At 64.7% G+C, this 27,186-nt stretch overlaps 1 protein-coding gene across 1 annotated transcript; it reads right to left on the reverse strand.

Annotated features, from left to right (window-relative positions):
* Positions 1–2,923: 2,923 nt before the first annotated feature.
* On the reverse strand, positions 2,924–26,551 carry MAST3 (microtubule associated serine/threonine kinase 3; the record flags this gene model as incomplete). Its single annotated transcript, XM_084276345.1, has 29 exons — positions 2,924–4,138; positions 4,258–4,439; positions 4,598–4,734; positions 4,876–4,998; positions 5,115–5,341; positions 5,419–5,619; positions 5,732–5,964; positions 6,172–6,317; positions 6,451–6,560; positions 6,824–6,946; positions 7,158–7,259; positions 7,873–8,038; positions 8,134–8,266; positions 8,479–8,617; positions 8,926–9,134; positions 9,272–9,357; positions 9,714–9,781; positions 10,292–10,424; positions 10,922–11,023; positions 11,106–11,315; positions 11,508–11,583; positions 12,735–12,892; positions 13,863–13,941; positions 14,920–14,940; positions 15,124–15,196; positions 15,409–15,497; positions 22,253–22,342; positions 23,745–23,776; positions 26,513–26,551. The coding sequence occupies 29 exons, from the start codon at positions 26,549–26,551 to the stop codon at positions 3,096–3,098; spliced, it is 4,530 nt and encodes a 1,509-aa protein (XP_084132471.1). The 3' UTR covers positions 2,924–3,095.
* Between the last annotated feature and the right edge of the window lie 635 nt (positions 26,552–27,186).

Below are 27,186 nucleotides of genomic sequence, written 5' to 3' on the forward strand. Positions count from 1 at the left end.
CCAGAGCTCCTTTGGGAGCACAGACCCCCCCCCCAGTTTTGGCAGCCACGGGAAGGTTCCCCTTCAGCAGGCTGGGAAGAGACAAGAGGGCAAACCTCCCCGGGGAGAGGCGGGCTGGCAGCGGGCCCAGAACGGGGCTCTGGGGGCAACTGCGCCCGGGGCCAGGGAAGCTGCAGCCACAGCGGCACGTCCGCCCCGAGAGCCGCGTCCCCGGGCCGGGGTCTGCGGGGCGGTGGGGCCAAGGCCTCAGCCCCCCCACAGCCCTGCCCCCCACCCCGGGGTGGGAGCTGCCTCCCCCTGGCAGGGGGTCCCTGCTGGCTCCTCCGCGGGGGCGCAGGGCTTCCGGGGGGCGCGGGGGAACGAAGCTCCAGCGCAGGGAGCCGGCCCCTCGGCGCGGGGGGTGACACCGCCCGGGCAGCAGACCCTCGGCCCGGGGAGCTGGGGGGGGGGCCGCGCTCACCGCCGGGCCGCCCGCCAGACCCCGGGTTCCGATCCCGGCCCCGGCTCCAGATTCCCCTCCCCCGGCTCCGCCACCCCCGGTCCCCTCTCCCTGGGCCTCGGATCCGCATTCCTCCCGCGTCCCCCGGCCCCGGCGCCCCGGCGCCCCGGCCCCCCGGCGCCCCGGCCCCCCGGCGCCCCGGCTCCCCGGCGCCCCGGCTCCCCGGCCCCCCGGCGCCCCGGTCCCCCGGCTCCCCGGCCCCCCGGTCCCCCGGTCCCCCGGTCCCCCGGCCCACCTCTCTCAGCCGGCGCCCCCCGCCCGGCTCCAGCCCGTCCTGCTGCCGTCGCGGCCCAGCCTGGGAAAGGACCCGGCCCGGCCCCGCCCCGGCACGAGCCCCGCGGCCCCGCCCCTTCCCCGGCCGCGGCCGGGCCTTGGCGCTACCAAGGCCGGAAGGAGCCGAGGGGCCTCCTGACGTCAGCGCCCGCGCGGCGCCGCGGGACAGGGCGGCCGCTCCCCCTGGCGGCGGGATGGGGGAATGAGGAGCCGGGGCGAGGGGCGGGGCGAGGGGCGAGGGGCGGGGCGAGGGGCGAGGGGCGGGGCATCGCACGGGGCACGGGGCATGGAGCATGGGGCATGGGGCACAGGGCATGGCTATGGGGCACAGGGCAGGGCACCAGGCACAGGGCACGGGGCACGGGGCATGGCTATGGGGCAAGGGACAGGGAACAGGGCACCAGGCATGGGGCACTGGGCACGGGGCATGGGGCATGGCTATGGGGCATGGGACAGGGCACCAGGCACGGGGCATGGGGCACAGGGCATGGGGCACAGGGCATGGCTATGGGGCACAGGGCAGGGCACTGGGCATGGGGCACAGGGCACGGGGCATGGGGCACGGCTATGGGGCACGGGCACGGCACCAGGACGGCAGCAGCACAGGGTGGGGCATGGGGCATCGGGACTGCACCGGCCACAGCATGGGCCATGGGGCAATAGAATAGGACATGGGGCATAGGGCATGGTGTGGGGCACGGGACATGGTTATGGGGCACAGGGCATGGCACCAGGCATGGGGTATGGCACTGGGACTGCACCAGGCTGGGCAGGGGGCATGGGACTACACCGAGCGCGGCACGGGGTAATAGGATGGGGCATGGGGTACAGGGCATGGTGTGGGGCATGGGGCGTGGTTATGGGGCATGGGGTGGGGTGCAGGGCATGGGGCATGGCATGGGGCATGGCACAGGGCATGGGGCATGGCATGGGGCACAGCACACAGGGCCTGGGCCGTGGCATTGGGGCTGCATGGGGCACAGTACTGCAGAGGACACGGGGTACTGCACTGGCCATGGGGTGCTGTTCTGGGCCCTACACAGACCCCCCACAATCCAGGCTGGGTGCCAGGCATCCCCTCATTCCCCCAGCCCTCCATTCCCAAGCCAGGGCAGCTCCGACCCGTCCAGCCCCAGCCAGGCCCCGCTCACCCCTCGCCATCACCCCAGTGCACCCCAGTTTGGCGAGCACCGAACACACCCCGCCGGCAGCAGCCACCACACCAGGGCTCATGGCAAAGAACCATTTTAATACGACAGAAACCTTCCCACAGCAGGAACAGAGCCGGGCACCGGGCAGGGCCGCGCTCGGGCCCTGCCGAAACCTCCATCCCGCCGAGCCCGCGCTGCCCGTGCACGGCCGAGCCCCAGTTCCCAAGGTGCCGGCGGGCAGGGGGTACCCAACATCCCCCCCCCCCCAAGATCTTAATACCTTAATACAGACAGCAAAGGGAACAGCTCAGTTTTGGGGGCTGAACGGTGCGGGTTTAAGGGGGGGAGGAGGGATGGGGGGGTGGGATATGGGGCCTGGCACAAGGTGCACATGACATAATCCATCAGGCAGCCAGAAAAGATCCGCTGGCTGCTTCGGAGAGGGAACAGCCCCACCAGCAGCAGCAGAGGTGTCAGCAAACTGGGAAAGGGGTGTCCCCCCCGACCCCCAAATCACTGGCATGGCAAACCACAGTGGGGAGGGGGGGGGAGATGCTGGTACATGCACCACCAAACGGCGACAACATTCATGTCATAGAAACCAGTAGAAATGGGGATGGGGACTGGGGGGATGCTGGGTCGAGCCTGGATGGAAGCACGGCGTGCGGGGGGCGCTGGGGTTTTTGGTTTAAGTCTTGGAGTTACACCCCCCTGCTGGGAGAGGGGGGGGGTTCCTCAGGAGATCTGGGGTGTTTCCACCTAAAACTGAGGTTAAAAAGCAGGGGGAGGATGGAGAGGGTTAGAAAACGGCGTTGTCATCCTGCCAGGAGCCGCCTGGAAAAGCCCCGGGAGCCCCTGGGACCCCGCGAGGGTCCAGCGCTGCCCAATTAACTTAGAAAAGTAATAAATTAATTAAGGAATATGTGCAACGAGTCCTTTCTGTACACAAAGTGTGGGGAGACGCCGGACAAGCTCCCGCGTCTCTATAAAAATAGGAGCATCTTTTGGGGAGTACAAAAGGGGAGTAGGGGGGTGCCGGGGCGCAGCCGTGCCCCCCACACCCACCACGGCGCCGGTGGTGCCTGTCGAGGACACGCTGCGTGGGATGGGGTTTGGGGAGGTGGTGGGGTGCTGCAGGGAGCCCGAACCATCCCCGGCTGCTGCCGTGGGGCTCAGGGGTGCTTGGCCCCGCTCCACGTGCTGCCCCGGGGTGCTGAGAGCTGAGCACCCACCGGCTCCTGGCCCCGTCCTGGCAGCACCGGCAGCGCCCGCGGTGGGTGCCGGTGGCCAGTTGCTGCCTCCCCACAGTTCCAGTGCTGCCAGGAGCCGTGGTCCCGCTGCTCGTGGCCATCCCGCCGCGGCTCGGAGGTGCTGCCATGGGGCTGCCCGGTGCTGCTGATGGGGTAGGAGCCCTGGCACTCCCACTCAGCCAGCGCCGGGTCCTGCTCATCGCTCTCGGAGCCCTGCACCGCGATCTGCGGCACCGGGTTGCGCTTGGGCTTTGGCTCTGTGCCGGCTGTGCCGCCGCCCCGGAGCACCGTGCCTGGCCCAGCTTCGCTCTTCCCACCATCTTCACTCCCTGGCACCGGCTCTGGTTCATCAAAACTCACTTCCTGAACCGCTTCCTGCTTCTTGAAGGAGTCCCGGCGCTCCGAGAGGTTCAAGCGCCGCATCACCACCACCTCCTGGTCCCGGTCGTGCCTCTCCCCGAGCCGGGAGCTGGCGGGGTGATAACCGTGCTCCCCGGGGTACACCCCATCTCCCTCCCCACTGGCCTCCCCGTCCATCCCCGGCATCTCCAGCCCCAGCTTGCGGCTGCCACTGGTTTTCTTCTCTGCCAGGATGGTGACGATCTTCTCAGCGGACTGGACACGTTTGAGGAGGGGGGAGCGGGGACAGTCGGCGCTGCGGGGTCGTGAGCTCTGCCTGACGATGGTTGGGGGGGACAGGGTCTTGCCCTGGAAGGAATGGGGGGTTTTGGGGTATCCTGGGAGCGGGGATGGGGAGCGCTGGGGAGAAGGAGGGCGCTGGGAAGAGGAAGGGGTGCAGGCGAGGGGCGAGGGGGGGATGCTGCTGGTGGATTTGCGACGTCCCACTTTGTAGCGCTGCCCACCCAGTTTGGGCGCCAGCCCGTGCAGGGAGCTGGGGCGCACGTGGCCGGCGGGGGATGTCGGGGTGCTGGAGGAGGGAGAGGTGCTCTGTGGGGACACAGCATCTGCCACACAAAGAGAAACGGGTCACTGTGATGGACGGGGGGGACATAAGGGCATCTTCACCCTGCCCAGAGCAAACACAACCCCTCCCAGCCCCTCCCCATGCTGTAGGTTGGGGTACCTGGGGGCAGGTCGGGAGCGGGGCTGCGGCAGGGGGTCGCAGGCCCTGGGGACAGGCTGTGTGTTGGGGACTCTGGGAGGCTCTCGCTGGAGGACAGCGAGTGATGGAGGCCGGAGGAGAAGCTGCGGCTGGTGTGCAGGACCGACGACTGCTTGGAGATCTTCTTGAACAGGGATTTTCTCCTGGGAGGGGTGGAAAACACACACAAAGGCAGTGGGAAAAGGAAGAGCCATGGACAACCCACTGGACTCCCAGTAAGGCAGAGACAGAGCATCCCCCCCACCAGCTCCAAGGACCCCCCAGGACTGAGGCCGTTTCATCCCGGCCCAGCTCTGCCCACCTGTCCTGGCCGTCCCTCTTCCTGCTCTTCTTGCTCCTTCGGGCCATCCTCGTCTTGGAGCTGTTTTTCCGAGCGGGGCCGATTTTGATGGAGGTGTTCTCCAGGGCTGTGGTCCTCAGGGCCACTTTATTCCCGCTCTGAGGGTGGAAGATGAGTTACTGTGGCCCCAGCATCGGAGCTGGAATCAGCTCCGGCCCCAGCTGCAGGCAGAGGTGATGCTGGGGAGCTGCTGGACCGATGTGCCAGCACCGGGGACCATCGAGGCATCAGTCACCTACCTTCAGCAGCAGCTCCACGACGTCGCGGTGAACTAAGCCCAGCACGGACTCGCCGTTCACATGTGTGATGAGATCACCCGCTCTCAGCCCCGCCTCCTGCGCCGGGCTCCCCTCTTCCACGCTCTGCCATCGGAAAGAACGACAATCCAGGTTTTCTCCTGGGGGGTTTTTCCCCACTGGAAAACACGGTGCTTGGCACCCCACCAGTCCCCCCACTACCCAGAGCCCCAGCAACGCACCCAGACCATGTGGTGGACAGTGTAGACGTCGCTGTCCCCCATGTAGACGCGGATGGCTCGCAGGGTGAAGCCGTACTTCTTGCCCGAGCTGTGGATGATGATGGGGGGCCGAAGGCTGGCGATGGCCAGGGACGAGTCACGGCTTGGGGAGGAGTCACGGGAAGAGGGGTTGGAAGAGAGGGAGTGGGGGGAGATGGGGCTCATCAGGGCACCGCCGCCGAAGTCATCTGCAAGGAGAAGGAGCCGGCTCAGCCCGGGACAATCCAGGCAGCAGCCACCATCCAGCAGGACAAACCACCCGGACCTGACGTGATGATGAGGGACAGGGCTGAGACGGAGGCGGATTTGGGGACGCGGCTGCCTGGGGACGCTCTCTGTCTGTCCGCCACGTCCTTCTGGCTGCTCAGCCGGCGGCTCCCACCCGGCTCCAGGCCCCGGGGAGCCGAGTTCTTGGTGCCGGTGCTGTTGCTCCGGAGGCGGATGCGGTTCAGGCTGACAAGTTCGGCTGTGCAGAGGGAAGAAGGGAGAGTTTGGGGGTGTGGAGAAGCCACCCCACGCCGTGGTGGGACCCCAGCTGCCCCCGGAGCATCCCACACCGGCGCCTACAGCCCACGTACCGGATAACGCCGACGGCTTCACCGCGCTGCTGGTCCCCGTGTCGGGGTCTCCCAGCACAAACTTGGGTCTCTCCGGCTTGGAGGATGCCACACAGGGGCTTTCATCCTCCGAGGAGAAGGCAAACTTGGGCATGGTGTCCAGGCTGTAGGTGCTGGGCAGCGCGGCCGGGCTGCGGCTCCGCTCGTGCCGGGAGGTGTAGGGTGTGGAGCTGCAGGATGTCCAGGAGCGGAGCCTGCACAGGGAGAGCGGGAGGGCTCAGGACCACCCAAGACGGGTGAGGAAGACGGCGCTGAGCCGCTGCTGAGCTCCAGGATGTGTCCCACCCACCCTCAGTGCTGATGCAAACCCCCAGTGCTGGCATAAACCCCCGATGCTGGCACAGCCCCTTGACACCAGCACAACCCCACGCTGGGGCTGTACCCCCTGTCTCAGCACCCACCGGGGCTCGGGACCTGCCAGCCGGCTCTTCTCCTCGTCTCCCGAGTGCCGGTCCCACCGCTCCTCCTTGTCATCGCTGTGACTCCGGTCGGAGGACGAGAGGCTGAGGTTGGAGTGAGCTGCCAGGAATTCGGAGCTGCTGTACACCTGAGGGGGGGGACAACCCATCAGCAAGGAGCCGAAATTCGGGGATACAGGCTCTCCAGCATCAGCTGGGACACTGATGCTCAGCGCAGCCGTGTCATTTCGGATGCTGGAGGAGGAGGAGGGACCGAGGCACCTTGCTGAAGCGATGGGAGCAGGAGGAGAACTGCCCGATCTCCACGGAAGATTCCTCGTCGTTGGTTTCCTCGTCCTCCGAATCCAAGTGGCGGTACCTCTCGGAGCGAGCTGAGAGCAGGAGCCAGGGCAGGCAGGGCTGTCACCCCACCACAGCACCCCTCCTGCCTGCCCACCCCGCCCCAGGGGACCCCCCACCCTCAGGGAGCCTGGCCCTGAGTCCCAGGAGAGATTTGGGGTGAGAACGTAGGGGTTTGGGTCAGGCCGAGTAGCTTCTGTTTCCCCAAGTTCTCACCGCCCGCAGCAGCACCCTGGGATGAGGGATCAGGGGGTGGGAGCAGGGTAGGGGGGGGAAGGGGAGGATTTGGGCTCACTGTCGAAGTAGCTGGTGTCGTCCTCTGACTCGAGCTGGGGGATGAACTCAGCCTTCTGCCTGAGCAGCCCGTTCCAGTCCAGGTGGAGGAAGAAGGAATGGTGCTTCACCTCGTGCACACCCCCTGCCAGGCACAGACACCCCATTATTAGGGCTCTGGGATGCTCCTGCTCCCACCCTGAGCCAACCCTGTCTCCTCCATGGCTTGAACCAGGATGGACAGGAGCCCTGCACTGCCTGCACCCCGAGCTGGGGGACCTTCCCTGAGCATCCCCAACAGGAATCAGGGGTCCAGGTGACACCTCTCCCTGTCCCCCCAGCACAGCCACACGTACCGGTGCCCAGGCGCTCGAGGGGACACTGCCTCAGCAGCCGGGTGATCAGGTCCTGGGCATCTGCAGGAAGAGCCTCATCTCCTTCTGGCCACATAATCTCATCTGGGAGGAGAAAGGAGAAGGGGGTTGGAGGGGCTGGAAGAGTTTGGGGGCTGTGACAAGGTGAGGTTGAGGAAGAAATTGCTTCTGGGAAGAGGGAAGGCGCCCAGGAGCTGCAGCAGGTAAGAGCATCCTCCCAAGGTGGGAGATAAAGCCTGAGGAGCTTCCTCAGGGCTCAAGTCTCTCTTGAGGAGGCTGAAGCAAAGCCCTGACAGTGCTGATGGGGGTGAGATGGGGGATGGAGCTCTCCAGGGGTGAGATGGGGATGGAGCTCCCCAGGGGTGAGATGGGGATGGAGCTCCCCAGGGGTGAGATGGGGGATGGAGCTCTATAGGGGTGAGATGGGGATGGAGCTCCCCAGGGGTGTGATGGGGATGGAGCTCCCCAGGGGTGAGATGGGGGATGGAGCTCTCCAGGGGGTGAGATGGGAATGGAGCTCCCCAGGGGGTGAGAGGGGGAATGGAGCCCTCCAGGGGGTGAGAGGGGGAATGGAGCTCTCCAGGGGTGTGATGGGGATGGAGCTCTACAGGGGTGAGATGGGGATGGAGCTCCCCAGGGGTGATATGGGGATGGAGCTGTCCAGGGACTAAGGATGAGCACTGGGGGGATTACTCACCGCTGATGACCTGCCCAAAGAGCTCCTCGGGGGTGTCTCCAAAGAAGGGCACACAGCCCACCAGGAACTCGTAGAGGATGATGCCCATGGCCCACCAGTCGACTGGCTTCCCGTAGCCCTGTATGAGGATGACCTCCGGGGCGATGTACTCCGGAGTACCACACACCTGGACGGGGAGCAGCAGCTGTCACCTCTGCAGTGACCCTTGTGACAGGTCCTGGGGATACCCCAGGGCTCTGCAGGGGCAGGTTGGCCTTGTACCTGCTTGTCCATGAACTCCCGAGTGTCCTTCTCCATGTGTCCCTCGTAGAGGTTGGTGGTCATGTTCATCAGGCCGATCTTGGACAGGCCAAAGTCTGTCAGCTTGATGTGGCCCATGGAGGTGATGAGCAAACTGTAAGAGGAGACAGAACCCCCCCACCATGGTGATGCTGTCTGCTTCTGGGGGAACGTGGGCAGGACCAGCCAGACCTCTGGTCCTGGTGTAACAGCATCAAACCATCCCTCTGGGCACCAAACCCCCTCCTTTGCTTTCTTGACTTGGATCAGCCCCTTCCCCACACAACCCCCACCCCATCCCTGCTCAGAGCTGACCCCCACCCTCACTTGTCAGGCTTGAGGTCCCTGTGGACGATGCCGTAGTTGTGCAGATACTCCAGGGCCAGGACGGTCTCAGCAAAGTACATCTTGGCCATGTCGACGGGCAGCGGGCCCATGTTCTTCAGCAGCGTGGCACAGTCCCCCCCTGTGGGGACAGGGCTCCTGCTGAGCACGGGGGCTCAGGGAGGGCAGGGGGGTCCCTAGGCAGGGCTCTCTTGCCACGTGGGCTCCCAGCCAGACCCTGCTGCTCCCCCTTGGACCCTTGGGTGTGGGGCACAAGCACCCTCCTAGGTGAGCAAGGTGACACCCGGGGTCACCAAAGCATCTCCTCACGCTTCCCTCTGCTCCCTGGAGCCAGTCAGGGTGGGAGATGTCTGGGTGATGCCCGTGATGCTCAGACACTGATCCCCACCCCTCCCTGTTTCCCTGCCCAGCCCCAATCACCGCTCTCACCTTCCACGTACTCCATCACCATGCAGAGGTGCCGCTTAGTCTCGAAGGAGCAGAACATGCTGACCACGAAGGGGTTCTCTGCAAAGGTGAGGATGTCCCTCTCCACAAACACCTGCTGGATCTGGTTCCTCAGGATGAGGTTCTGCTTGTTGATCTTCTTCAGGGCGAAGCGCTGCCGCGTCTCCCGGTGCCTCACCAGGTACACGGCCCTGGGGGACACCAGAGGGGCTGGACCTCAAGATGTGTCCTCCAAGCACCAGGACCGACCACGTGGCACCATGAGGGCTCAGGTGACTTTGGGGATGTTTCACAGATGGAGAGGAGTGTCAGGAACTTCCCAACTCACCCGTATGCCCCGTTGCTGATCAGCTTGATGGTCTCAAAGTCCCCCTCACAGGGCTTCCTCCGAGGAGCGGTGGCCAAGGGCTGGCTCTGAGGAAGACACAGTGAGTTGTGAGTGTTTTCCTGGTGAGGACAGGCAGGAATTCACTGAGCACCATCATGCATCACCTCTGAGTGCTCCTCACTGCCCTCTCCACCCACAACCCCCAAACCAGAAGAACATGATGCTCTGCAGGTCGGGACCCTGCTCTGAGCTCTGTCCACACAAGAACTCAGGAGAGGGACTGAGATATGACACCTGAATACAGCAGCCACCCTTGGGGACAACCCAAACCAACGTCTCCCAGCTCAAAGACAGCAGAGAAGCTGCCACAAGAAGCTTCAGCGTGGGGTGAGGCAGGAGGAAGCCAGTGGGACATGGGATGCTCAGGCAGGGCCACACTCACCTCGCAGATGTCATCGTTCTCCGGTGTGATGGTGTTCCCGCTGTCAAAGTGATCCAGCTGGACCATTTCTGCAGCAGACAGGGATGGTTTTCACCTTCTTGATGCTCATCCCCCAGCAAAATCACCCCACACACACACCAGCCACTCGCCCTCCAGCCTTGCAGATCCCACAGGAATCGGGCCCCAGGCTCTGCCTGAGCTGTCACAGGGGGAAATCCAGGGCGAGAGGTTCCCCAGGAGGTGAAACATTTACATAATGCTCTTTTTCCCACAGGCATTCCCGTGTTCTCCAGGGATTAGGGGTTCCCCACCCCCCCCAGGACCATGGCTTCCTATGGATTAAGCCTTTCTGAGCTTAATCTGCTTTGCTGGAACGTGTTGGGAGCAGTAAGGAGGGATGTGGGGCTGGCCAGGAGACTCAGACGTTGCCCTGGTCCTGCTGGGACCCACCCCATTGACACCAGCTCAGCCCTGCCAGTCCTCCTGCCACCTCCCAGTACTCATCCACGCTCGCCAGTGGCCAAACTGGGAAGGCCACATCCCACTGCAGACCTGGGGGCCACCAAGCACCTCCCTACCCTCCAGCGGGTCCTTGACGAGCCCCAGTTGGCTGATGATGTAGCGGGGGATGTCGGTCTTTACTCCCTGGCCGACTTTGGCGTGTCCTTCTGCAGCTTCCAGCAGATGGTAGAACTCCTCTGGGTCAAACTCCTGGATGGGGAGAACCAAGAGCAGCTGAGGAGCGAGACTTGGCCAGGTTAACCCTTTCCTCTCAGCCTGGCAGGCAACATCTGTGCCTGGGGACGGGCTCTGGATGCTGGCAGGAGGATGCTGAATGCTCTGCTCTGGTTTCTTCGACATCATCCCAAAGGCAACAGCTCCGAGGGACAAAATGAGGTCCCATGAGCCCAAAGGTGAGTGCTTCAGAAACCCAACACCACAGCTGGAAAACCCTCAGAAAATGGGTATGAAAGCTGGCCATGGAGTTCTCATCTCCCTACTCTGCTGGGAAATACCAGCTTCTCCCCTCTGAGAGGTGTCTTTTAATGCCAGGAACAGCCCAAGCTCCCTGCTGCAGCCTGGCCAGGATGGTGAGGAGCAGCAGCTCCCATGGTGGACCAGGGAAGGCGGTGAGGAGATGCCTTGTGCCCCGGTGAGGAGGCACAGCCCGTGACAGACAAGACACATCAGGAGCTGGGGTGTCTTACCAGGCACTCCAGAAGCCGAGCAGGTCGAGAGATGATGATCAGCAGCTTCCTCACCAGCTGGTCAATGAACTTCACCTCCTCGCTCTCAGAACGCTCCTGAGCCTGGCAGAGAGGAGACAGGACCCAGGTGTCTCCTGGGGGGCCTCAGGAGGTGGCAGCAGGTGGGGGACCGACCTGTACTCACGTCTCTGAGCATCTTCTCCAGCTTCTCCTGCAGCTCCATGAAGTAGCGGGAGGTGATGAGAGCTCCCTGGGACTTGGCCAGGCAGTCACGGGCCAGCTCGATGATCTGGTGGTGGATGAAGCCCAGCACCCCGTCTGCCAGGGGCAGGGTGCTGCTCGGGGAGAAGTTGGTGATGGTGTCCTGCAGACGCTCCTCCATCTGGGCTGTGGCCTGCAAGGCAGAAGGGATGGTGGTGCCCAGGAACACGTGTCCCCGTGTCATGCTACACCACCCCCACCCCGCTTCTCTACCCATGGCGTTTCATATTCCAGCACAGAGGAGAGGTGCTGCTGGAGAAGATGCTGCCAGGAAGCTGTGGAGGGACTAACATGCTTGTCCTCTCCAGCCCCAGCAGTTAGTTACCTTGGGGAACCTCTCCTTGTAGACATGGTTCATCATCACCACCTCGTTATCGAACGTCCCGCTCGTCCGGCCAGGGCTGTGGAAGGAGGAAACCTGCTGAGTTACAAGGTCCAACTCATTTACATCTGTGCAAATACCTGTGGAGAGCAGCAGCTTGTTCCCTCCTCTGGCTCCTGGTCCCAAGAGGTTAAACCTCATCCATGTGGAGCCACTGGGCTGGGACCAGCACTTCCAGCAGCATCCCTCCCACCACGGATGGATCTGGAGGTCCCTGGGACGTGGTCCAGTGTCAGCCAGCAGCACACAGGGCTCTGGCTCTGCCTCTGGGTGCAGAGAGGGACGGGAGCTTTTTTTTTGGGGGGGAAGAGGATTTACTCAGCTGAAGCATCCCCTGCCAGAAGCAGAAGCTCCTGGTGATGGAAATGTGACTGGCTCCTTGTGCAGGACACAGTCTTGGAGCAGCAACACGGAGCTCAGCAGGTCTGTAGGGTCACCCTACCCAACACTGTGGCCACCAGCTTGACTCTGTCCCTGTATTTTCCTCTCCTCATCCCACAAACACCTGTCTGCCTCCTTGTTCCGTGCAGCAGCGAGGGCCAGGCTGATGCTCAGCCCCAGCCAACACAGCTGGTGCCTCCAGACCAAGCCCAGAAGCTGGGTTTTTAACCACAGGTCAGGCTGGTGGCCTCCTGGCTGTGCCCTGCAAGGATGCTCATGGCTGGAGCTTCTGCTCTGTGATCCCCTCACCACCAAAACCTTTGGGACAACTGAGTAAGGAGCTGCAAACCAGATGCTCTGGTAGAAATCCTGCTCTCTCTCCAGCTTCAGCCCCAGGACACCTCACCCTGGGGTGTCACCTGCTGCCAGGGGAGCAGTGCCCCATCCAGACAGCTGAGAAGATGCTGAGAACCAGACCCTGCTGCCCAGAGTTGTGGAGCTTAGGACCTCCTGAAGACTCATGGAATGGTTTAGGTTAGGAGGAACCTTTAAAGCTCACCAAGTCCAACCCTCGTGCCATCACCAGGGACATCTTCAGCTGGACCAGGCTGCTCAGACCCCCACCCAACCCACCCTTGACTATTTCCAGGGATGAGGCACCTACAACCTCCACCCAGAGCTTCCCCAGCTCCCCAGCAAGGGGAACCCCGAATGGGGGACAGCACCTTGGGATGGGGCAGGCAGGTACCAGGCCATGCCAGGCTGGGGGCAGAGGATGAGCCCCTGTACCTGAGGCTCCTGGAGCGGGGCCGCAGGCAGGGCGAGTGCCGCCCCTCCTCGTCCGTGACGCTCTCGGTGCTGCGGAAGTGCTTGGAGAGGAAGTGCAGCTCATCGGGGGTGGGCTGGTAGGGCAGCTGGTGCAGGCGCTCCTGGGAGGATGAGGATGACTGGAAAGACAGACAGACATGGAGAGGGGAGGGGTCAGGAGATGGAAATATTCCTTGGAGGTGCTGAGGAGGGTGGAAACACAGACGGGCAGCATGCTCAGTGCTCAGCGATGGGAAATAGGGGTGGGGAGGCTGCCTGCTCCCACCCCAAACCTCCCCCTCTCCCACCCAACCTGGCTCTGCTGTGCCCCATCCCCTGGACATGCAGCATCCTGGGCAGCTCCTGCCCGGCCACCCCCATGCACGGTCGGGATATGGCCTGTGTACACTGGACCTGTGACACCCAGGGATGCTGTGACACCCAGGGATGGGATGCTGTAACCCCCAGGGATGCTGTGACACCCAGGGATGGGATGCTGTAAGCCCCAGGGATGGGATGCTGTAAGCCCCAGGGATGCTGTAACCCCCAGGGATGGGATGCTGTAACCCCAAGGGATGCTGTGACACCTAGGGATGGGATGCTGTAAGCCCCAGGGATGGGATGCTGTAAGCCCCAGGGATGCTGTAAGCCCCAGGGATGGGATGCTGTAACCCCAGGGGGTGCTGTGACACCTAGGGATGGGATGCTGTAACCCCCAGGGATGGGATGCTGTAACTCCAAGGGATGCTGTAACCCCCAGGGATGGGATGCTGTAACTCCAAGGGATGCTGTAAGCCCCAGGAATGGGATGCTGTAACTCCAAGGGATGCTGTAACCCCCAGGGATGGGATGCTGTAACTCCAAGGGATGCTGTAAGCCCCAGGGATGGGATGCTGTAACCCCCAGGGATGCTGTAACCCCCAGGGATGCTGTAACCCACTCGCCAGGCTCCATGTCTTTCTTCAAACCACCTTCAGAGAGCACAACACAGCTAAAAAGCCCACGGTCCCCTGGGAAGGGGCTGCCTGGGAAAGGCTTGGGAGGCATTTTCCCCCAAGCCCAGGCGGTTTGGGTTCTTCCCACCCGCTGCCACGAGACAGCAAACGTTACCGAGACGGTGGAGCTGGGGGTGTTGGTCCCATAGCCAGAGGAGGGGAGCGAAGCCAGCGACCACCTTCTGCCATCAGCCCTGCGAGCACAAACACCCCACCACCCATGAGAGAGGACACCCCGACCTCTGCATGCAAATCAGGGACGTCAGAAGGGTGAGGGTGGGGAGAGGGCGCAGCCTTGGCTTCAGCAACAAAGCCCTGAAGCCTCTGGAATGGAGCTGGGTGACATCTGGTGGGTTTGGAGGGGTGGGGTGGTGGGGGGCTGTTCTGCACCCCGGCACGTGCCGGGACAGTAAGAGCAGGGGTCCCACGGAGGGTTAGTGCTGGGGCTGGGTCAGGGGCTGAACTCCTTTCAGTCAGCCCCCCTCCCATTAATAATCTGGTTGTTAATTAGGGTGAGATTCCTCCTCCAGAGCCTTTGATCTACGGGAACTGGGGGATCCTGAGGCCCCGTGCCGAGCAGCCGGGCTGTAAACAGGAAGGCGCCCGCGCAGACGGCAGCGAACGCTTCCTCTGGGACACGATCCTCAGGGATGGGGACACGTCCAGGCCAAGACGATGCCCTTCACCTCCCCCCCTGCTCCTTCCCGTGCGGGGCCAAGGACAGAGGCAGCCGGCAGGTCACCGGATCCAGCACCGGCACCGCCGTGTCCTCGCCGCCGGCCAAGCCCTGGCTGGGCTTCGTTTGCTCTGTTAGAGGGATGAGGAACCATCCCTGGAGCCTCTGGCTGTTTTCCATGTGATGATCGATGGGTTAAAAATAACCCCTCCTCCCACCATGTGCAATTAATGAACTAATTAAGTGGGGTTTTGGTGTAAGCACGGGGAGGGGAGGGGGTGCACCAAGATCTGCCTCCGTGGGGACCCTGTGGAGCATCCGTCCCTGGACCGAGCTCGGTGTGGGGCTGAGCTGGGGCTGAGCACAATGGGAAGAGGGATGTTTCTGCTCCCACAGCAAAACATCTCCTGCCCTGGGCTGCAGGTGGAGAAGGGCTGTGCTGGTGTGGAGCAGACATCTCCCAGCAGTGCTGCCCCACACCACCCCTGGCACTTACCTGTCAGTCCGAGGAGCATGGCTGGGGGCGGCGGGGGGCACCGGTCACCACAGAGAGAACACCACCAAAACCAGGGAGGGAAAAAGCCAAAAAAGCCAAAAAACAACAAAACCACATCACTTGAGCTCAACACAAGAGTCCCAGTGGGTGAACTGTAATTAGTAGTGAATGTTAGTTGTCTGGGAGGGTGGGGGGGGAGCTCACCTGCGAGCAAAGGGGAAGTTGATGGAGGTGCTGGCAGAGAAATTGCGGGGGCTGTCCAAGGGGCTGCTGCCAGCTGTGGGGAGAAAGGGGGGGAAGTCACCCCAATACCCATCCCGGGGTGATGCTCAGGCTTCTCAAGCTCACCCCCCTCCCTGGAAAAGGCACCCATGGGCAGGAGCCAGCCTACTGCTGCTAACAAGGGGCTGCAGAAGCAAAGGGGTGACCCCAAAAAGCATCCCAGGAATTTAGGGGGATGCTCAACCCAACCCCTGGCACATCCCTTACCTGTGGGCACGGAGAGGGGGGAGAGCGGCCGCGAGAGGGTGGGCGAGGGGGTGCCCACCACCAAGCTCTTCCTATTGCTGCTTCGGCAACTGGGGGGGGAGAAAATAAGAGGGGATTAATGTGGGGAAGCAGAGGCTGGGCAGGGCTGGGTGGGCTCGGGCACGTACAGCTCCACACCACACAACGCCCCGTGCCAGGGGACTCGGGCGCTGTCACCCCATGGATCACAGCCTGGCTGTGGGGAGGGTCTGTCCCCAGCTCAGCGCTGCTGGAGACGGGATGATGGGTTATTTTTAACCACCAACTGTCTCCTCGAGGTCCCACTTCTGGTTTTGGCTGGCTGGGGGTTGCCGGGGGAGGGCAGAGGTCCCTTGGACAGGGACAGAAAAAGGGGATGTAAAAGGAGGAAGCGATGGATAGAGCTTGGCCAAGTGGACACAGCCCTGGAAATGCTCCATCCATCACCTGGGAGATGTCTCCAGGTTCCACCTGCTTCCCTTTCCACGCCTCAGCCATGCTCTGGTACCAGGTGAGAAGTGGGTCCATGTGCAGGGTCCAGCACCTCAACGCTCCAACCCCCCCCAAAACACCTCCCATCACCCACCACATCCCAGCATCCTGCTGAGCTCCTCTGAAACCACCCCAACGAAGGGACCCCTTAGCACATGCTGGGGCTCCATGTCACCATCTCCATCCCCACCCTCCAAACTGACTGAGATTTCAATCCCTGTGGGAATTCTGTTTCCCCTCACTGCCCCTCTCTGAGCCCGGAGCCCAAAGCTGCCTTGGGAGTGCGACCCACCCTCGAAGAGCCCACCTCCCACTCCCCACTCCAACCCCACTCAAGGATGGGCTCCACGAAGTCCTCTGCAGAGAGGGAACCACAAATGTCCCCAGCAGAGAGCAGAGGACACCTGGGAGCACAAGGACAACTGGGGTGGGAAGGAGGATGCTTCACAGTGCGCTGTCCCTGTGGACAGACAGACAGACACGGCACCACCGTACAGACCACGCCGGTGCCGTGGGGCTGCAGCTCCACACACGACATCCAGCACTTCCCACAGTGCTCCTCCAGCTCCCACCTAAAACCAGGAGCCCCGAGTCTTCCGCTCCAGACTGAAGGTCTTGGCCAAGCCAGCGACTGGGGATGCTGCTTCTAGCCCCCCCCCCCCCAAACCCTCCTCCACCAGCAGCACCCTCCCTGCACCCAGGACGAGGGGTCCCGGAGCACTCCCAGGGAGCTCCCCCTGAGCGCACCCAGAGTCCCCCTGCTCAGCGCCAGAGCTGGGCCCTGATGCCAGAGGGGGAGGCAGGAGCCTTTCCCCCTCCCCAAACCTTCCTGCCCCCTCCACTTGCTCTTCCTGCTTCAGCACAGGCTCCACCACCAACTGCAGCACCCGCAGCCCAACACCCACCCCCGGAGCCAGCGCAAACCACAGCCTCTTGCTGCCGCCGGCTCCGCGTGCCGGATGGGAAACCGAGGCCCCGCGAAGCAAACTGGTTCCCCCCCCACTGAGGCTGCACGAGCAGGGAGGGCTCCTCAACCAGGAGGGGTGCAGGAAGCAGCCAGCGCTGCCCGTTGGGGTTCCCATCTGGGACACGCTCCGGCTGGGACACACACACACACACCCCCACACACACACATCCCTGGGGAACTGGGGCTCCTGCTCGCTCCCTGGTTTCGTTCTGGAAGCGAAAACAAGCCTCTGTGAAGCTGGTTCCAGTAAGGGTGACACAGAGAGAGGCCGACTGGTTTCCTGTTTCCGTGCGCTCCACCCTCGGCTCCGCAACCATCTTGCGCCACTCGAAACCCCCCCTTCGCCCTGACGCATCAGCCGCAGCTGGTTCCCATCCCAACCGGCATGAAACCTCGGAGCAGAGAGGAACCCTGGGAGCAGAGCCCAGCCCCCGATGCTGGGAGCCGGGGCTGCTGCCCCCTCTCTGCCTCCATCGCCCCTCGTCGCAGGGTCGGTACCCAAAAATGGAGTGGAAAATCTCTGTCAGCATCTGCCGCCGCCCGGCGCTCGTTTCAAAGGATGTGGGAAGCGTGTGAGAGCTGCTGTGACCCCGGTAGTGTCACCCGTCCCGAGGCTGTTGGCCAGGGGGAACCAGCACCTCCACCACCAGCACCAGCACTGGGCCTTGGCACAGCTGGGATGTCCACAGAGACAAAATCCAGTGGGTTCCCATGGTGTGTGTCCTCGGGGCACCAAGAAGGGCAGGATCTGGCCCATGGCACCAGGAAGGGCAGGATCTGGCTCATGGCACCAAGAAGGGCAGGATCTGGCCCATGTGGCGTGGTACCAACCAGCAAAGGGCTCTGCCAGGATCCAGCCAGTGGCGCTGGGTGCCATTCCCAGGGTCACGCTGACCCAGCTGGCTCCAGGCAGGATCATCGTCCGGGAATGCCTGACACGTGCCAGCTAGAGAGGGGCTGCAGAATCCCACGGGATCCAGCCCCTCAAAGTCCCCAGGGCAGCAGAGCATCGTGTGGGGGATGCCAGCCCGGTGCTGGGCGCTGCCAGAGGGGGAATACTGGGTGGAAAGTGGGTGGTTTGGGGCAAAGCGGGTGCAGGGTGGTGGGACGTTCCTCCTCCGTATTCCCCCCGAACAGGCACATGGTGTTCACATGCCTGGGGATTTGGGGAAGCGCTGTGGGATCGCCACATCCTGGAAAAACAGGCAGTTTCCAGTGGGATGAGTTTGTGTTTAATGACAAAACCCGCTGAGCTCAGCAGCCCCATCCCGAGCTGCTCCAGGACATCCTTCTCCAGGGATGGCTCTGAACCTGGGGCTGGAGGCTGGGATGGAGGCTGGGATGGAGACCAGGGTGGTGAAACACAACCACCACTTCTTCACACCCCTCCTGGCACCCAGCATCGCTCTGGCCCCCTGTCCCAGCCCAGCCAAAAGCCTGGTGCTGCGGATGCTCTTCTGAACCCCCCAGAGCACCGGGGAACACATCAGGCACCCCCCAAGAGCCAACTCACAAGCCCTTGTGAGGTAACAGGTTGGAGACAGACAGACAGACAGACAGACAGATTTCTTTGTGCTGCCAGAAAGTGGCCTAAAGAAACAGCCACATCCCTGCACAGCCCCTGCCTCAGCTCCCCGGTACCTGTCACACCTGCTGGCACCTGTTCCTGGGGGGGGTGAGGGGTGAGCAGCCACAGGCAGCAGCCACGGGGTCCCATCAGCCACCAAACCACCATCCTGCCCCACACCACCCATCTCAGCATCCCCCCTCCCACAGACACCCCCCTCCACGGGAAATGAGGATGGCTCAGCCCTCTTAACCCCACTAAATAACATCCTACACCTTCTGCCCGCCCCAAAATAGGCCAGACCAGTTCTCACTGTGGATTCTAGGAACACTGATGGAAGGAGAGCAAATCCTCTGCCCCCCACGAGCCCCATCCAGCTCAGCAGAGGACTGACGAGATCATCACTCCAATTACACGTCTCTCCCAGGGTCCCCCCAGGGCTGGGCCACCCCAGGCTGGAAAACCCCATCTGAAAACCCCTTTCCTCATTCATTAAAGTCCCCCCTTTGCCCGTCCTCAGGCAGCCAGAATTCCCACAGCCTGGGCCAAGCACTCACCTTCCCAGGGCTGGGATGGGGAATGGATGGGATGGGGAAGGGATGGGATGGGAAGAGGAAGGGATGGGGAATGGATAGGATGGGATGGGGAAGGGATGGGATAGGGAATAGATGGGGAATGGATGGGATGGGGAAGGGATGGGGAATGGATGGGATGGGGAAGGGATGGGATGGATTCCTTTGCTAAGCAACCGCCGTGCTGTGTACCAGCCCCCAGTAACATTAAAAGCTGCTCACAATGGGAATATCTCCGCTCTGCCTCGGCGCTGCCTTTGTTACACAAAGCCCTGGAAGAGCCACAGCACCCCACATCCGTGGGATGGAGGTGCCAGCCCCCACCACCCGCACCCAGGGGTGCTCGCTGTACCCCTCCCAGGGCGGGCAGTGCTGCCTGTCCCCCTCCTTGGGGAAATGTCCCACCGACCTGCCTGTGCCAGGCACAGCGTGGTGGCTGCAGCCCCCCCAGCAGCCCCCCCAGCCATCCCCAACACTGCCCCAGCCCCGCTGCTGAAGGGTGTGAGAGCCCTTTGCCCCCCACTTTTCCCCCCCAAAGTCCTGCCTGTGGCTGGCTGCAAGGGACAGGCCCCTTCTCACCCCTCTGGGCACCCTGGGGACCCTCACCCTGGCTCAGGACACATGGGGGGACATCCCATCAGTCGGTGCCCACCTTGGTGCCGGGGCTCACAGGGGTTTCACCCCACCTTGTGCATGCAAGAACCCCCCCCCCAACGTGCATCCTGCCACAGGCTCCCAACACACACCCCTCTGGGACTGGTGTGCAGTGCCCCAAAACCAGCATCCCCTAATGCCCCGGGACCCTAAACCCTGCCCCCCCCATGGCACTGGGGTCCCAACCCAGGCACCCTCCGATGCAAACCCCACCCCATCCCAAAAACCTCGGGGGGGGTGTCTGAGGATGTACCCTCAGCCCCCAGCCCCCCCCCCAAACCCCACACCCCTCGGTGTGCACCCCTCCAGCCCCCAGCCCCCCCACACCCCACGGGGGGGGCACCCCCGCTGCAAAGTGCCCCCAACACACGCACCCCCGCCTGCTCCCCACCCCCAAACTGCGGCACCCCGCTGCTCAGCCCCCCCCCCCCCCCCAACCCCGCACCCCGGCGCGCCACCCCCACGCATGCTCGCTGCCTCCCCAGCCCACGCTGGGCAGGGTGCTGCTCCGGGCCAAAGTCCCCCCGAACCCCAACACCCCCCCCTTTCCCCTCCCCCTCCAACCCACGCACCCCGGTGCAGGGCCCCTTCCCCCCCATCCCCCAGCCCCAAGCCCGTCGGGGTCCCCCCCCCCAGCTCCCCCCCCACCCCGCCCCGTGCAGGGCCCCCGGCGGCCGGTACCTCTTGGAGCGCTGCAGCAGGACGCCGGCGGCCCGCTGGCCCCGGTAACCGGGCGGGGCGGCTCCCCAGCAGCTCGGGTCCGACATCGCGCCCGGTTCGGTCCCGCCGGGGCTCGGCCGGATCCACCGGTACGGCCGAGCGGCGCCACCGGGGGCGCCCGGGGCCGCGGCGGGGGCTGGGACCGGGGCCGGGGCCGGGCCGGGCTCCCGCCGCCGCCGCCGCTGCTGCCGCCGCCTCCCGCCGCCGCCCGCCCCTTCCCGCCCGGTGGCGCCGGGGTTACCGTGGAGACGGGCAGCGCCCCGAAACGGGGTCGGGGTTTCCATAGAGACAGGGAGAGCACCCCCGAGGGAAGGGGAGGGGGGGAACGGGGTGGGGGGTGGGGGTCTGGGTTAGCGAGGAAACCTGAATGGGGTCGGGGATATCGGGGAGTCGCGGCGGCACCCCGGAAAGGGGGCTTGGGGTTGCCATAGAGACGGGGCAGCACCCCGAAACGGGGGCTTGGGGCTTCCATAGGCACCCCGAAATCGGGGCAGGGTTACTATGGAGACGCAGCAGTTGTTCCGATGGATTCTAGGGGCACGAATCTGCGCCCCCCCCCCTCTGAATTCAGCTGGGTGAGGTGACCCCAAAGCCTGGGGGTCCCTGTGAGGGGGATAGACCACCTCCCCAACAGCACCCTGCCACCCATGGGATGCTGTAGAGGCCACCTGTCCGGCAACACCCTGGCAGCATCCTGCCATCCCACCACCTCCCTCCCACACCGGCTTTCCCCTTTCATCCAGGAGACCCCGAGCAAAGACCTGGTGCCTGCCATCCATCCATCCATCCATCCATCCATCCATCCATCCATCCATCCATCCATCCATCCTCTGCCGGTGACAACCCCACGATGCCAGTCAGGGTTTTGGCATGGCCAGTGGGCAGCACCAAGCCCGGCAACACAGCGCTTCCCCAGCAAGCCCAGCAGACGAGATGCCGGCACGGTGAGGCACCCAGGGGTGCTGCCAGACCACCCACAGCCATTCCCATCCTTGTTCCCATCACAAACACCCCAAAAACCACACTCCCCAAGGCCTCAGCTGAGCAACGACGTGGCCGCGGTTGTGTCTCCATGTGCCACAGTCACCGGGGACGGGGGTGGCCGCCCCGGAGGCAGCACCCTGGCTCCTGCCCCAATAAATGGCTCTGTGGCTGCAGAGCAGCTCCCCAACAGCTCCCTGCTCCCCCTGACAGACAGACAGAGGTGCCCGGTGTCACCGATGGGTGCCAGGCTGCCACAGGCCTGCCCTGCAGGTGCCACGGGGCCTGGGTGTGACTGCCGGGTGCCAGCACAGCCGCTGCACCTTGTCCCCAGGGCACAGCGCAGGTGGCACACGCGCCACGGTGTCCGGCCACCCGCCTCTGTGACGGCAGCATCCGGCACGGCACCGCAAAGGGCTGCTGGCGTTTTGGGTGGGGGTACCCATTCCCCAGAGCAGTGCCCCTCCCCGCTCCCTTTGCCCCATGGCTGAGTGGGAAAGGTGATGAGGGAGGTTTCCCCCCTGGGATGAAGGCTCCGTCCTGCTCCCACTCTGCTCCTGTCATGAAGGTCCCATTTCAAGGCACCCTTACCCCAAAACCGAGGCTGCTCTGGGCCTGAGCTCAAGCCATGGTGTTCCCAGTGGGGGTCCCCAAACCAGACTGGCTGGTGGTGGGGACAGAGCCCACTTTTGGGGTGTGCAGGGCCGGGGACAGACCATGGGCAGTGCCCCTCATCCCACAGAAGTGGGCATCCCTGGGGGGGGAGTGGGGGGGTGTAACACACCCACCTTGCTGCCCCTGTCTCCACCTCTGCCCCCCCTTCCCTGGAGCTGGTGGCCATGGTGCCTGGGGGAGGTTTTGGGGGGGTCTTACCTCCACGGGTGCAGGGTTAGTAAGGGGCTGCAAGGGCTGCAGGGGCTGCAGGGGCTCAGCAGCGTCGGGCTCTGGCTGCTCGGAGACAAGCTGCAAGGCAAGACGTGCCAGCGCCGCGTCAGGGGGTGCCGGTGGGCACCCCCATAGCACAGCCCCCCCAGCCGGGCTGAGGGGTCTGCAGGGAGCCCTGAGCAGAGGGGGCAAAGGCTGGAAGAGGGGATCAGGGCTGGGGGGGGAGCAGGGAGGGTGGGGAGAGGGGAGTGGGGCAGAGCCGGAGGGGAGCTGCAGGGGACAGCGGGGACGCTCTGGGGTCTGAAGCCACGAGAGGGGCGGCACCGGGGAGGGGGCGGTCTGGGACCTGTGGCCCAGAGCTGGGGAGGTGGTAGGATGGGGATGGAGCGGGATGGGCATGGACCGGGACAGGGATGGACCAGGACAGGGATGCAGCTGGACGGGGATGCTCCGGAACGCCGCCGCCCGCCCCTGGGGCCGGTACCGGTACCGGTTCGCCCCAACCCCAGCCCCGACTCACTCCAAGGTCAGCGAGGGGATCTTCAGCCTGTCCCGCCGCGACTTCATGCCGCCGCCGCCCCGCTCCGCTCCCGGGTCCCCGCGCCGCCGCCGTACCGGCTGCCCCCGCGCTGGGCGGCTCCCGCGGGCGGGCGGCAGCGGCGGCCCCGCCGGGGCTCCCTGCTCGGCCCGCCGGGCCCGGGCCCGCCCCTGCGGCACGGCTCGGCTCGGTACGGCCCGGTACGGCTCGGTACGGCCCGGTACGGCTCGGTACGGACCCGTACGGCTCGGCAGCCCGCGGAGCATCCGACCTTGCCCAGCCTGGTCCAGCGGCAACCCCGGTCCGTACCGGTCCCGGGATGTGCCAGGGACTGAGACACCGTAGCTCCAGCGCAGCTCCAGTATAGCTCCAGTACATCCCCGGTGCCCCTCCAGTATATCCCCAACACAGCCCCAGTGTGGCCCCAGCACAGCCCCCCCGCGGTGCCCCTCAGCACAGCTCCTACACCCCCAGCACAGCCCCACGGCACCTTCACAGCCCCGGCACTGTGCCACGACACCCTCCCCGGCACCCCAAAACATCCTGGGACAGCCCCAGTACACCCCAGTACACCCCAACACACCCCCCCAGTGCAGCTTTGCAACAACCTCCTACCACACTCCAGTACACCCCGATACACCCCAGAACTGCTTAGAACCCCTCAGAGCACCCCTAAGACACCTGCAGCAGAGCTCAGCACACCCCAGCGCATCCCAGTACATCCCAGCACACCCCAGCACACACACACCAGGTCCCACCAGCATCGCAGACCGTGGCGATGTCACCCTGCATTTGGGTACAACGACCCCCGGGTGCCACCCGCCGTCCGTCCCCGCTGCCCCCCACGGTGCCGGTGCTGCACCCCCCGAGCGTGTCCCTCCCGGTGACCCCTCCCGGTGACGCCCCGTCCCGCACCCCGGGTGGCCCAGCCCGGGGACTTACGCTCTTCCTCGGCGTGGCAGGCTCAGCTCCTTCTGCAACGAGAAAGGTGAGGAGCAGGGTCAGAGCACGGTCCCGAGTGTCAGGGGTGCCCACGTCTGGGGGTCCCTCTCCCTTCCCCCCCCCAACCTCCCCCCACAGCCACACGCCCGACAGCACCCGCAGCCAGCCCCTCTCCATCACAGCAGGATCGGGCCCCGCTCACTGCGCCCAGGGTGCCACAGCTCTGCTGTGTCAGGGCAGGGTGACCAGTCACCCGTCCCAGCCCAGCACAAGGGGACATTCCCTTCCAAGGTCCCCAGGGCCGGTGGCACCATGGCCAGGCCGGGGAGCGATGGCAGGAGGGGGGGATGGAGCGGGAGCAGCACCCAGTTGCCTGGCTGGAATGTGGCCCTGGGGTGGTGGCTGTGCCCTGTCCCCCACCCTGTCACCCTGAAGGCGGGTGCCAGCCGGTGGCCCCCCGTGCTGTTTGCTTTCCTATCCACTAGAATATTCCTTCCCAGAGCTGTTTGCTGGCAGGTGGTGCCACAGGGCAAAGGGCAGCAGCTCTGCAGCAGGAACCACAGCTCACACCATCCTCCCAGCGTGGTGGACACCCACCAGCTCCGGCACAGCCCCCATGCCCACCTGTGTGCCACAGGATGCTGGTGTGCATGGTGGGTGCCTGTGTTGGCTGTGTCAGCACCCTGATCCCGCACCCTGTACCCTTGCGCAGCTCGGACGCATCCCCCACAGGTTTAGGGGCAGCTGCCACCCATGTGGGGGCACAGGAAAGCACCCATGCACCCCACAGCCCACCCCCCTTCCCCAGGGTGCCCGCGCCTTATCCCACTGCCCACGCCACACAGCCCCTGCGGAAATCCCGGGGTTGGGGCGCATTGCAAGGCAGTGATGCAGCAGCATCGCCATGGCAACGGGTGACATCATGCCTGGGTGCACAGGGACTCGGCAGCCCCGAGGCCTGCGGGTGCGTGTCTGCCCCAGGGTGGCGTGGGTGCCAATGGTGGGGGTGGGTGGCCCAGTGAACTCAGCATCCCTGGGCAGCTACGGGCTGGGAGAAGGGGGTGTGGGGTCCCTGTGTGGAACAGGAGCCTCCCAGCACCCTCATCCTGCTGCTGCAGAGCCCGGACCACCACCCACACCAGGACTGTGCCAGCGTGCAGAGGAAGAGGCAGAGCAGGGTCCTGCCAAGGGTTTTATGTCTCAGCCATGTGTGGATGGGACAGAGGGACAGAGGACAAACATCCATTCCCTGTGCTCCCCCCACCACGGTGCAGCCTCCGGGTCCTGTGGCACCCAGCACTGACTTTTTGGGCCATGCTGCGTCCCCAGGAACAGCCAGAGCAGTCCCGAGGACCCTGGAGACCCATGTGTGGCAGCACAACAGGTTCAGCACCCACAGAGTGCCTGGTGCACCCATCCTGCACTCTGTGTGTCCCAGCTGGAGCCGGGATTAACCATCGACTGATCCCTGCGGGGATGGCATCAGGGGTGGCATCAGGGATGGCATCAGGGGTGGCATCAGGGATGGCATCAGGGACAGAATCACTGCTCAGCGCTTTGGGATGAGGTCTGTGGTGGAGCCCCATCCTATCCCTCCTGCCATGGGGATGGGGACACGCAGCCAGGGCCCCTCACTCCGCTCTCCCCAGGGGCTGCCAGCAGCAACACCCATGGCCAAGCGCCCTGAAGCCCACGGCCACTGTTCTGTCTGTCTGTCCACCCGCCTCTGCTGGGAGGCAGCTCGGGCACAGGGCTCTGTGCCAGGGGGTGCAAGCGGCGGGGCGCAGCGGCCCCGCGGAGCTGCCAGCTCGGATGAAGGCAGCACCGTGCCACCCTCCAGCCGCCCAGACAGCCGCGGCTCCGCGCTGCCGGTGGGGATGGAGCTGTGAGGTCACCCGGAAAATTGGGCTCAGCGCTCAGGTTTGGGAGCTGAGGGTGTGTGTGTGTGGGGGGATAACCACGGTTATCACCCCTCCAAGCACGGCAGTGGGTGGCAGGGTTCCTGTGGGGAGTGGGTGCAGGGTGGGCAGGGAGAGTGGGTGCCCCTCGGCCTGCCGGGAGCAGGAACACTGGGTGATGGAGGGGGCGGCTGTTTGGGGGGATCAATTGGCACCAGCACGGTGGTTTGGCACGGACTGGGCTGGAAGGACCACTGTGCTCCCCGGGGAGCTCCCAGCCCCCTGCACAGGTGGGACCCCCACCCTAGCACCCCACGGCATAGCTGGGGCCCATACCCTGCCCCTCTCCTGGTGCCTGGCTCCTGTCCCACCCACCACACGCTGCTCACCCCCACCCCTCACCCGCACAGCCCCCTCCTCTCCCCCACAGCCCCCTCCTCTCCCCCACAGCCCCCACCTCGCAGGGCAGCACTGGGCACCCGGAGAGCCCAACTCCCACACACAGCACCCCACTCTCACAGCACACCCGCGCCCAGAGCACCCCGCTCCCACCCACAGCACCCACTTACACACCCGTGGAGCACCCCATTCCCACCCACAGCACCCACTTACACACCCGTGGAGCACCCCATTCCCACCCACGGCACCCACTCCTTGCACACGCAGCACCCCACTCACACCCACTCCCACGACACCCCATCTCCTGCACACCCGGCCCCGCAACACCCACCCCGGCAGACCCCCAACCCGAGCACCGGGCTCCCCGGGGCAGCCGGGCTCCCGCCTCGGGCTCTTTCCCTGGGCTCCCTCCGGCCCCGCCGCGGGCTCCGGGCTCGCCCCCGCCGCCCCTGCCCGGTTCCCGGCGCTCACCTGGAGGCCACGGCGCCGCAGGATGCTGGGCTCGTCCATCCCGCTGCCGCCTCCCGCTGCGCCCGCTCCGCCCGGTCCGCCCCGCCGCCGCCTCCCGGTGCGCCCGGGGCGCCGCCCAGCGGCCCCGCCGCGTCACCGGACGCGCATCAGCACCGAGCCCGCGGCTGGCACGGCGCGGGGCGGGCACGGCGCCGTAGGGGGCTGGCACGGTCTGACTGGCTCCGAACAGCCCGTCACGGCAGGGCTGCCATGGCACGGTACGGGGCTGGGACAGCACGGCATGGCACGGCATGGCACAGCACGGCATGTCATAGCATGGCACAGCACGGCATGGCATGTCATAGCATGGCACAGCACGGCATGGCACAGCATGGCATGTCATAGCATGGCATGTCATAGCACGGCACAGCACGGCATGGCACGGCATGGCACGGCATGGCACGGCATGACATGGCATGTCATAGCATGACATGGCACAGCACAGCATGGCACAGCATGGCACAGCATGTCATAGCACAGCATGGCACAGCATGTCATAGCATGACATGGCACAGTACAGCATGGGCTGGAACAGCATGGCACAGCATGTCATAGCATGTCATAGCATGACATGGCACTGCACAGCATGGCATGGCTTAGCATGTCACAGCATAGCACGGGCTGGGACATCATGG

This window comes from Gallinula chloropus (genome assembly GCF_964237585.1).
Source record: "Gallinula chloropus genome assembly, chromosome: 28".
NCBI lineage: Eukaryota > Metazoa > Chordata > Aves > Gruiformes > Rallidae > Gallinula > Gallinula chloropus.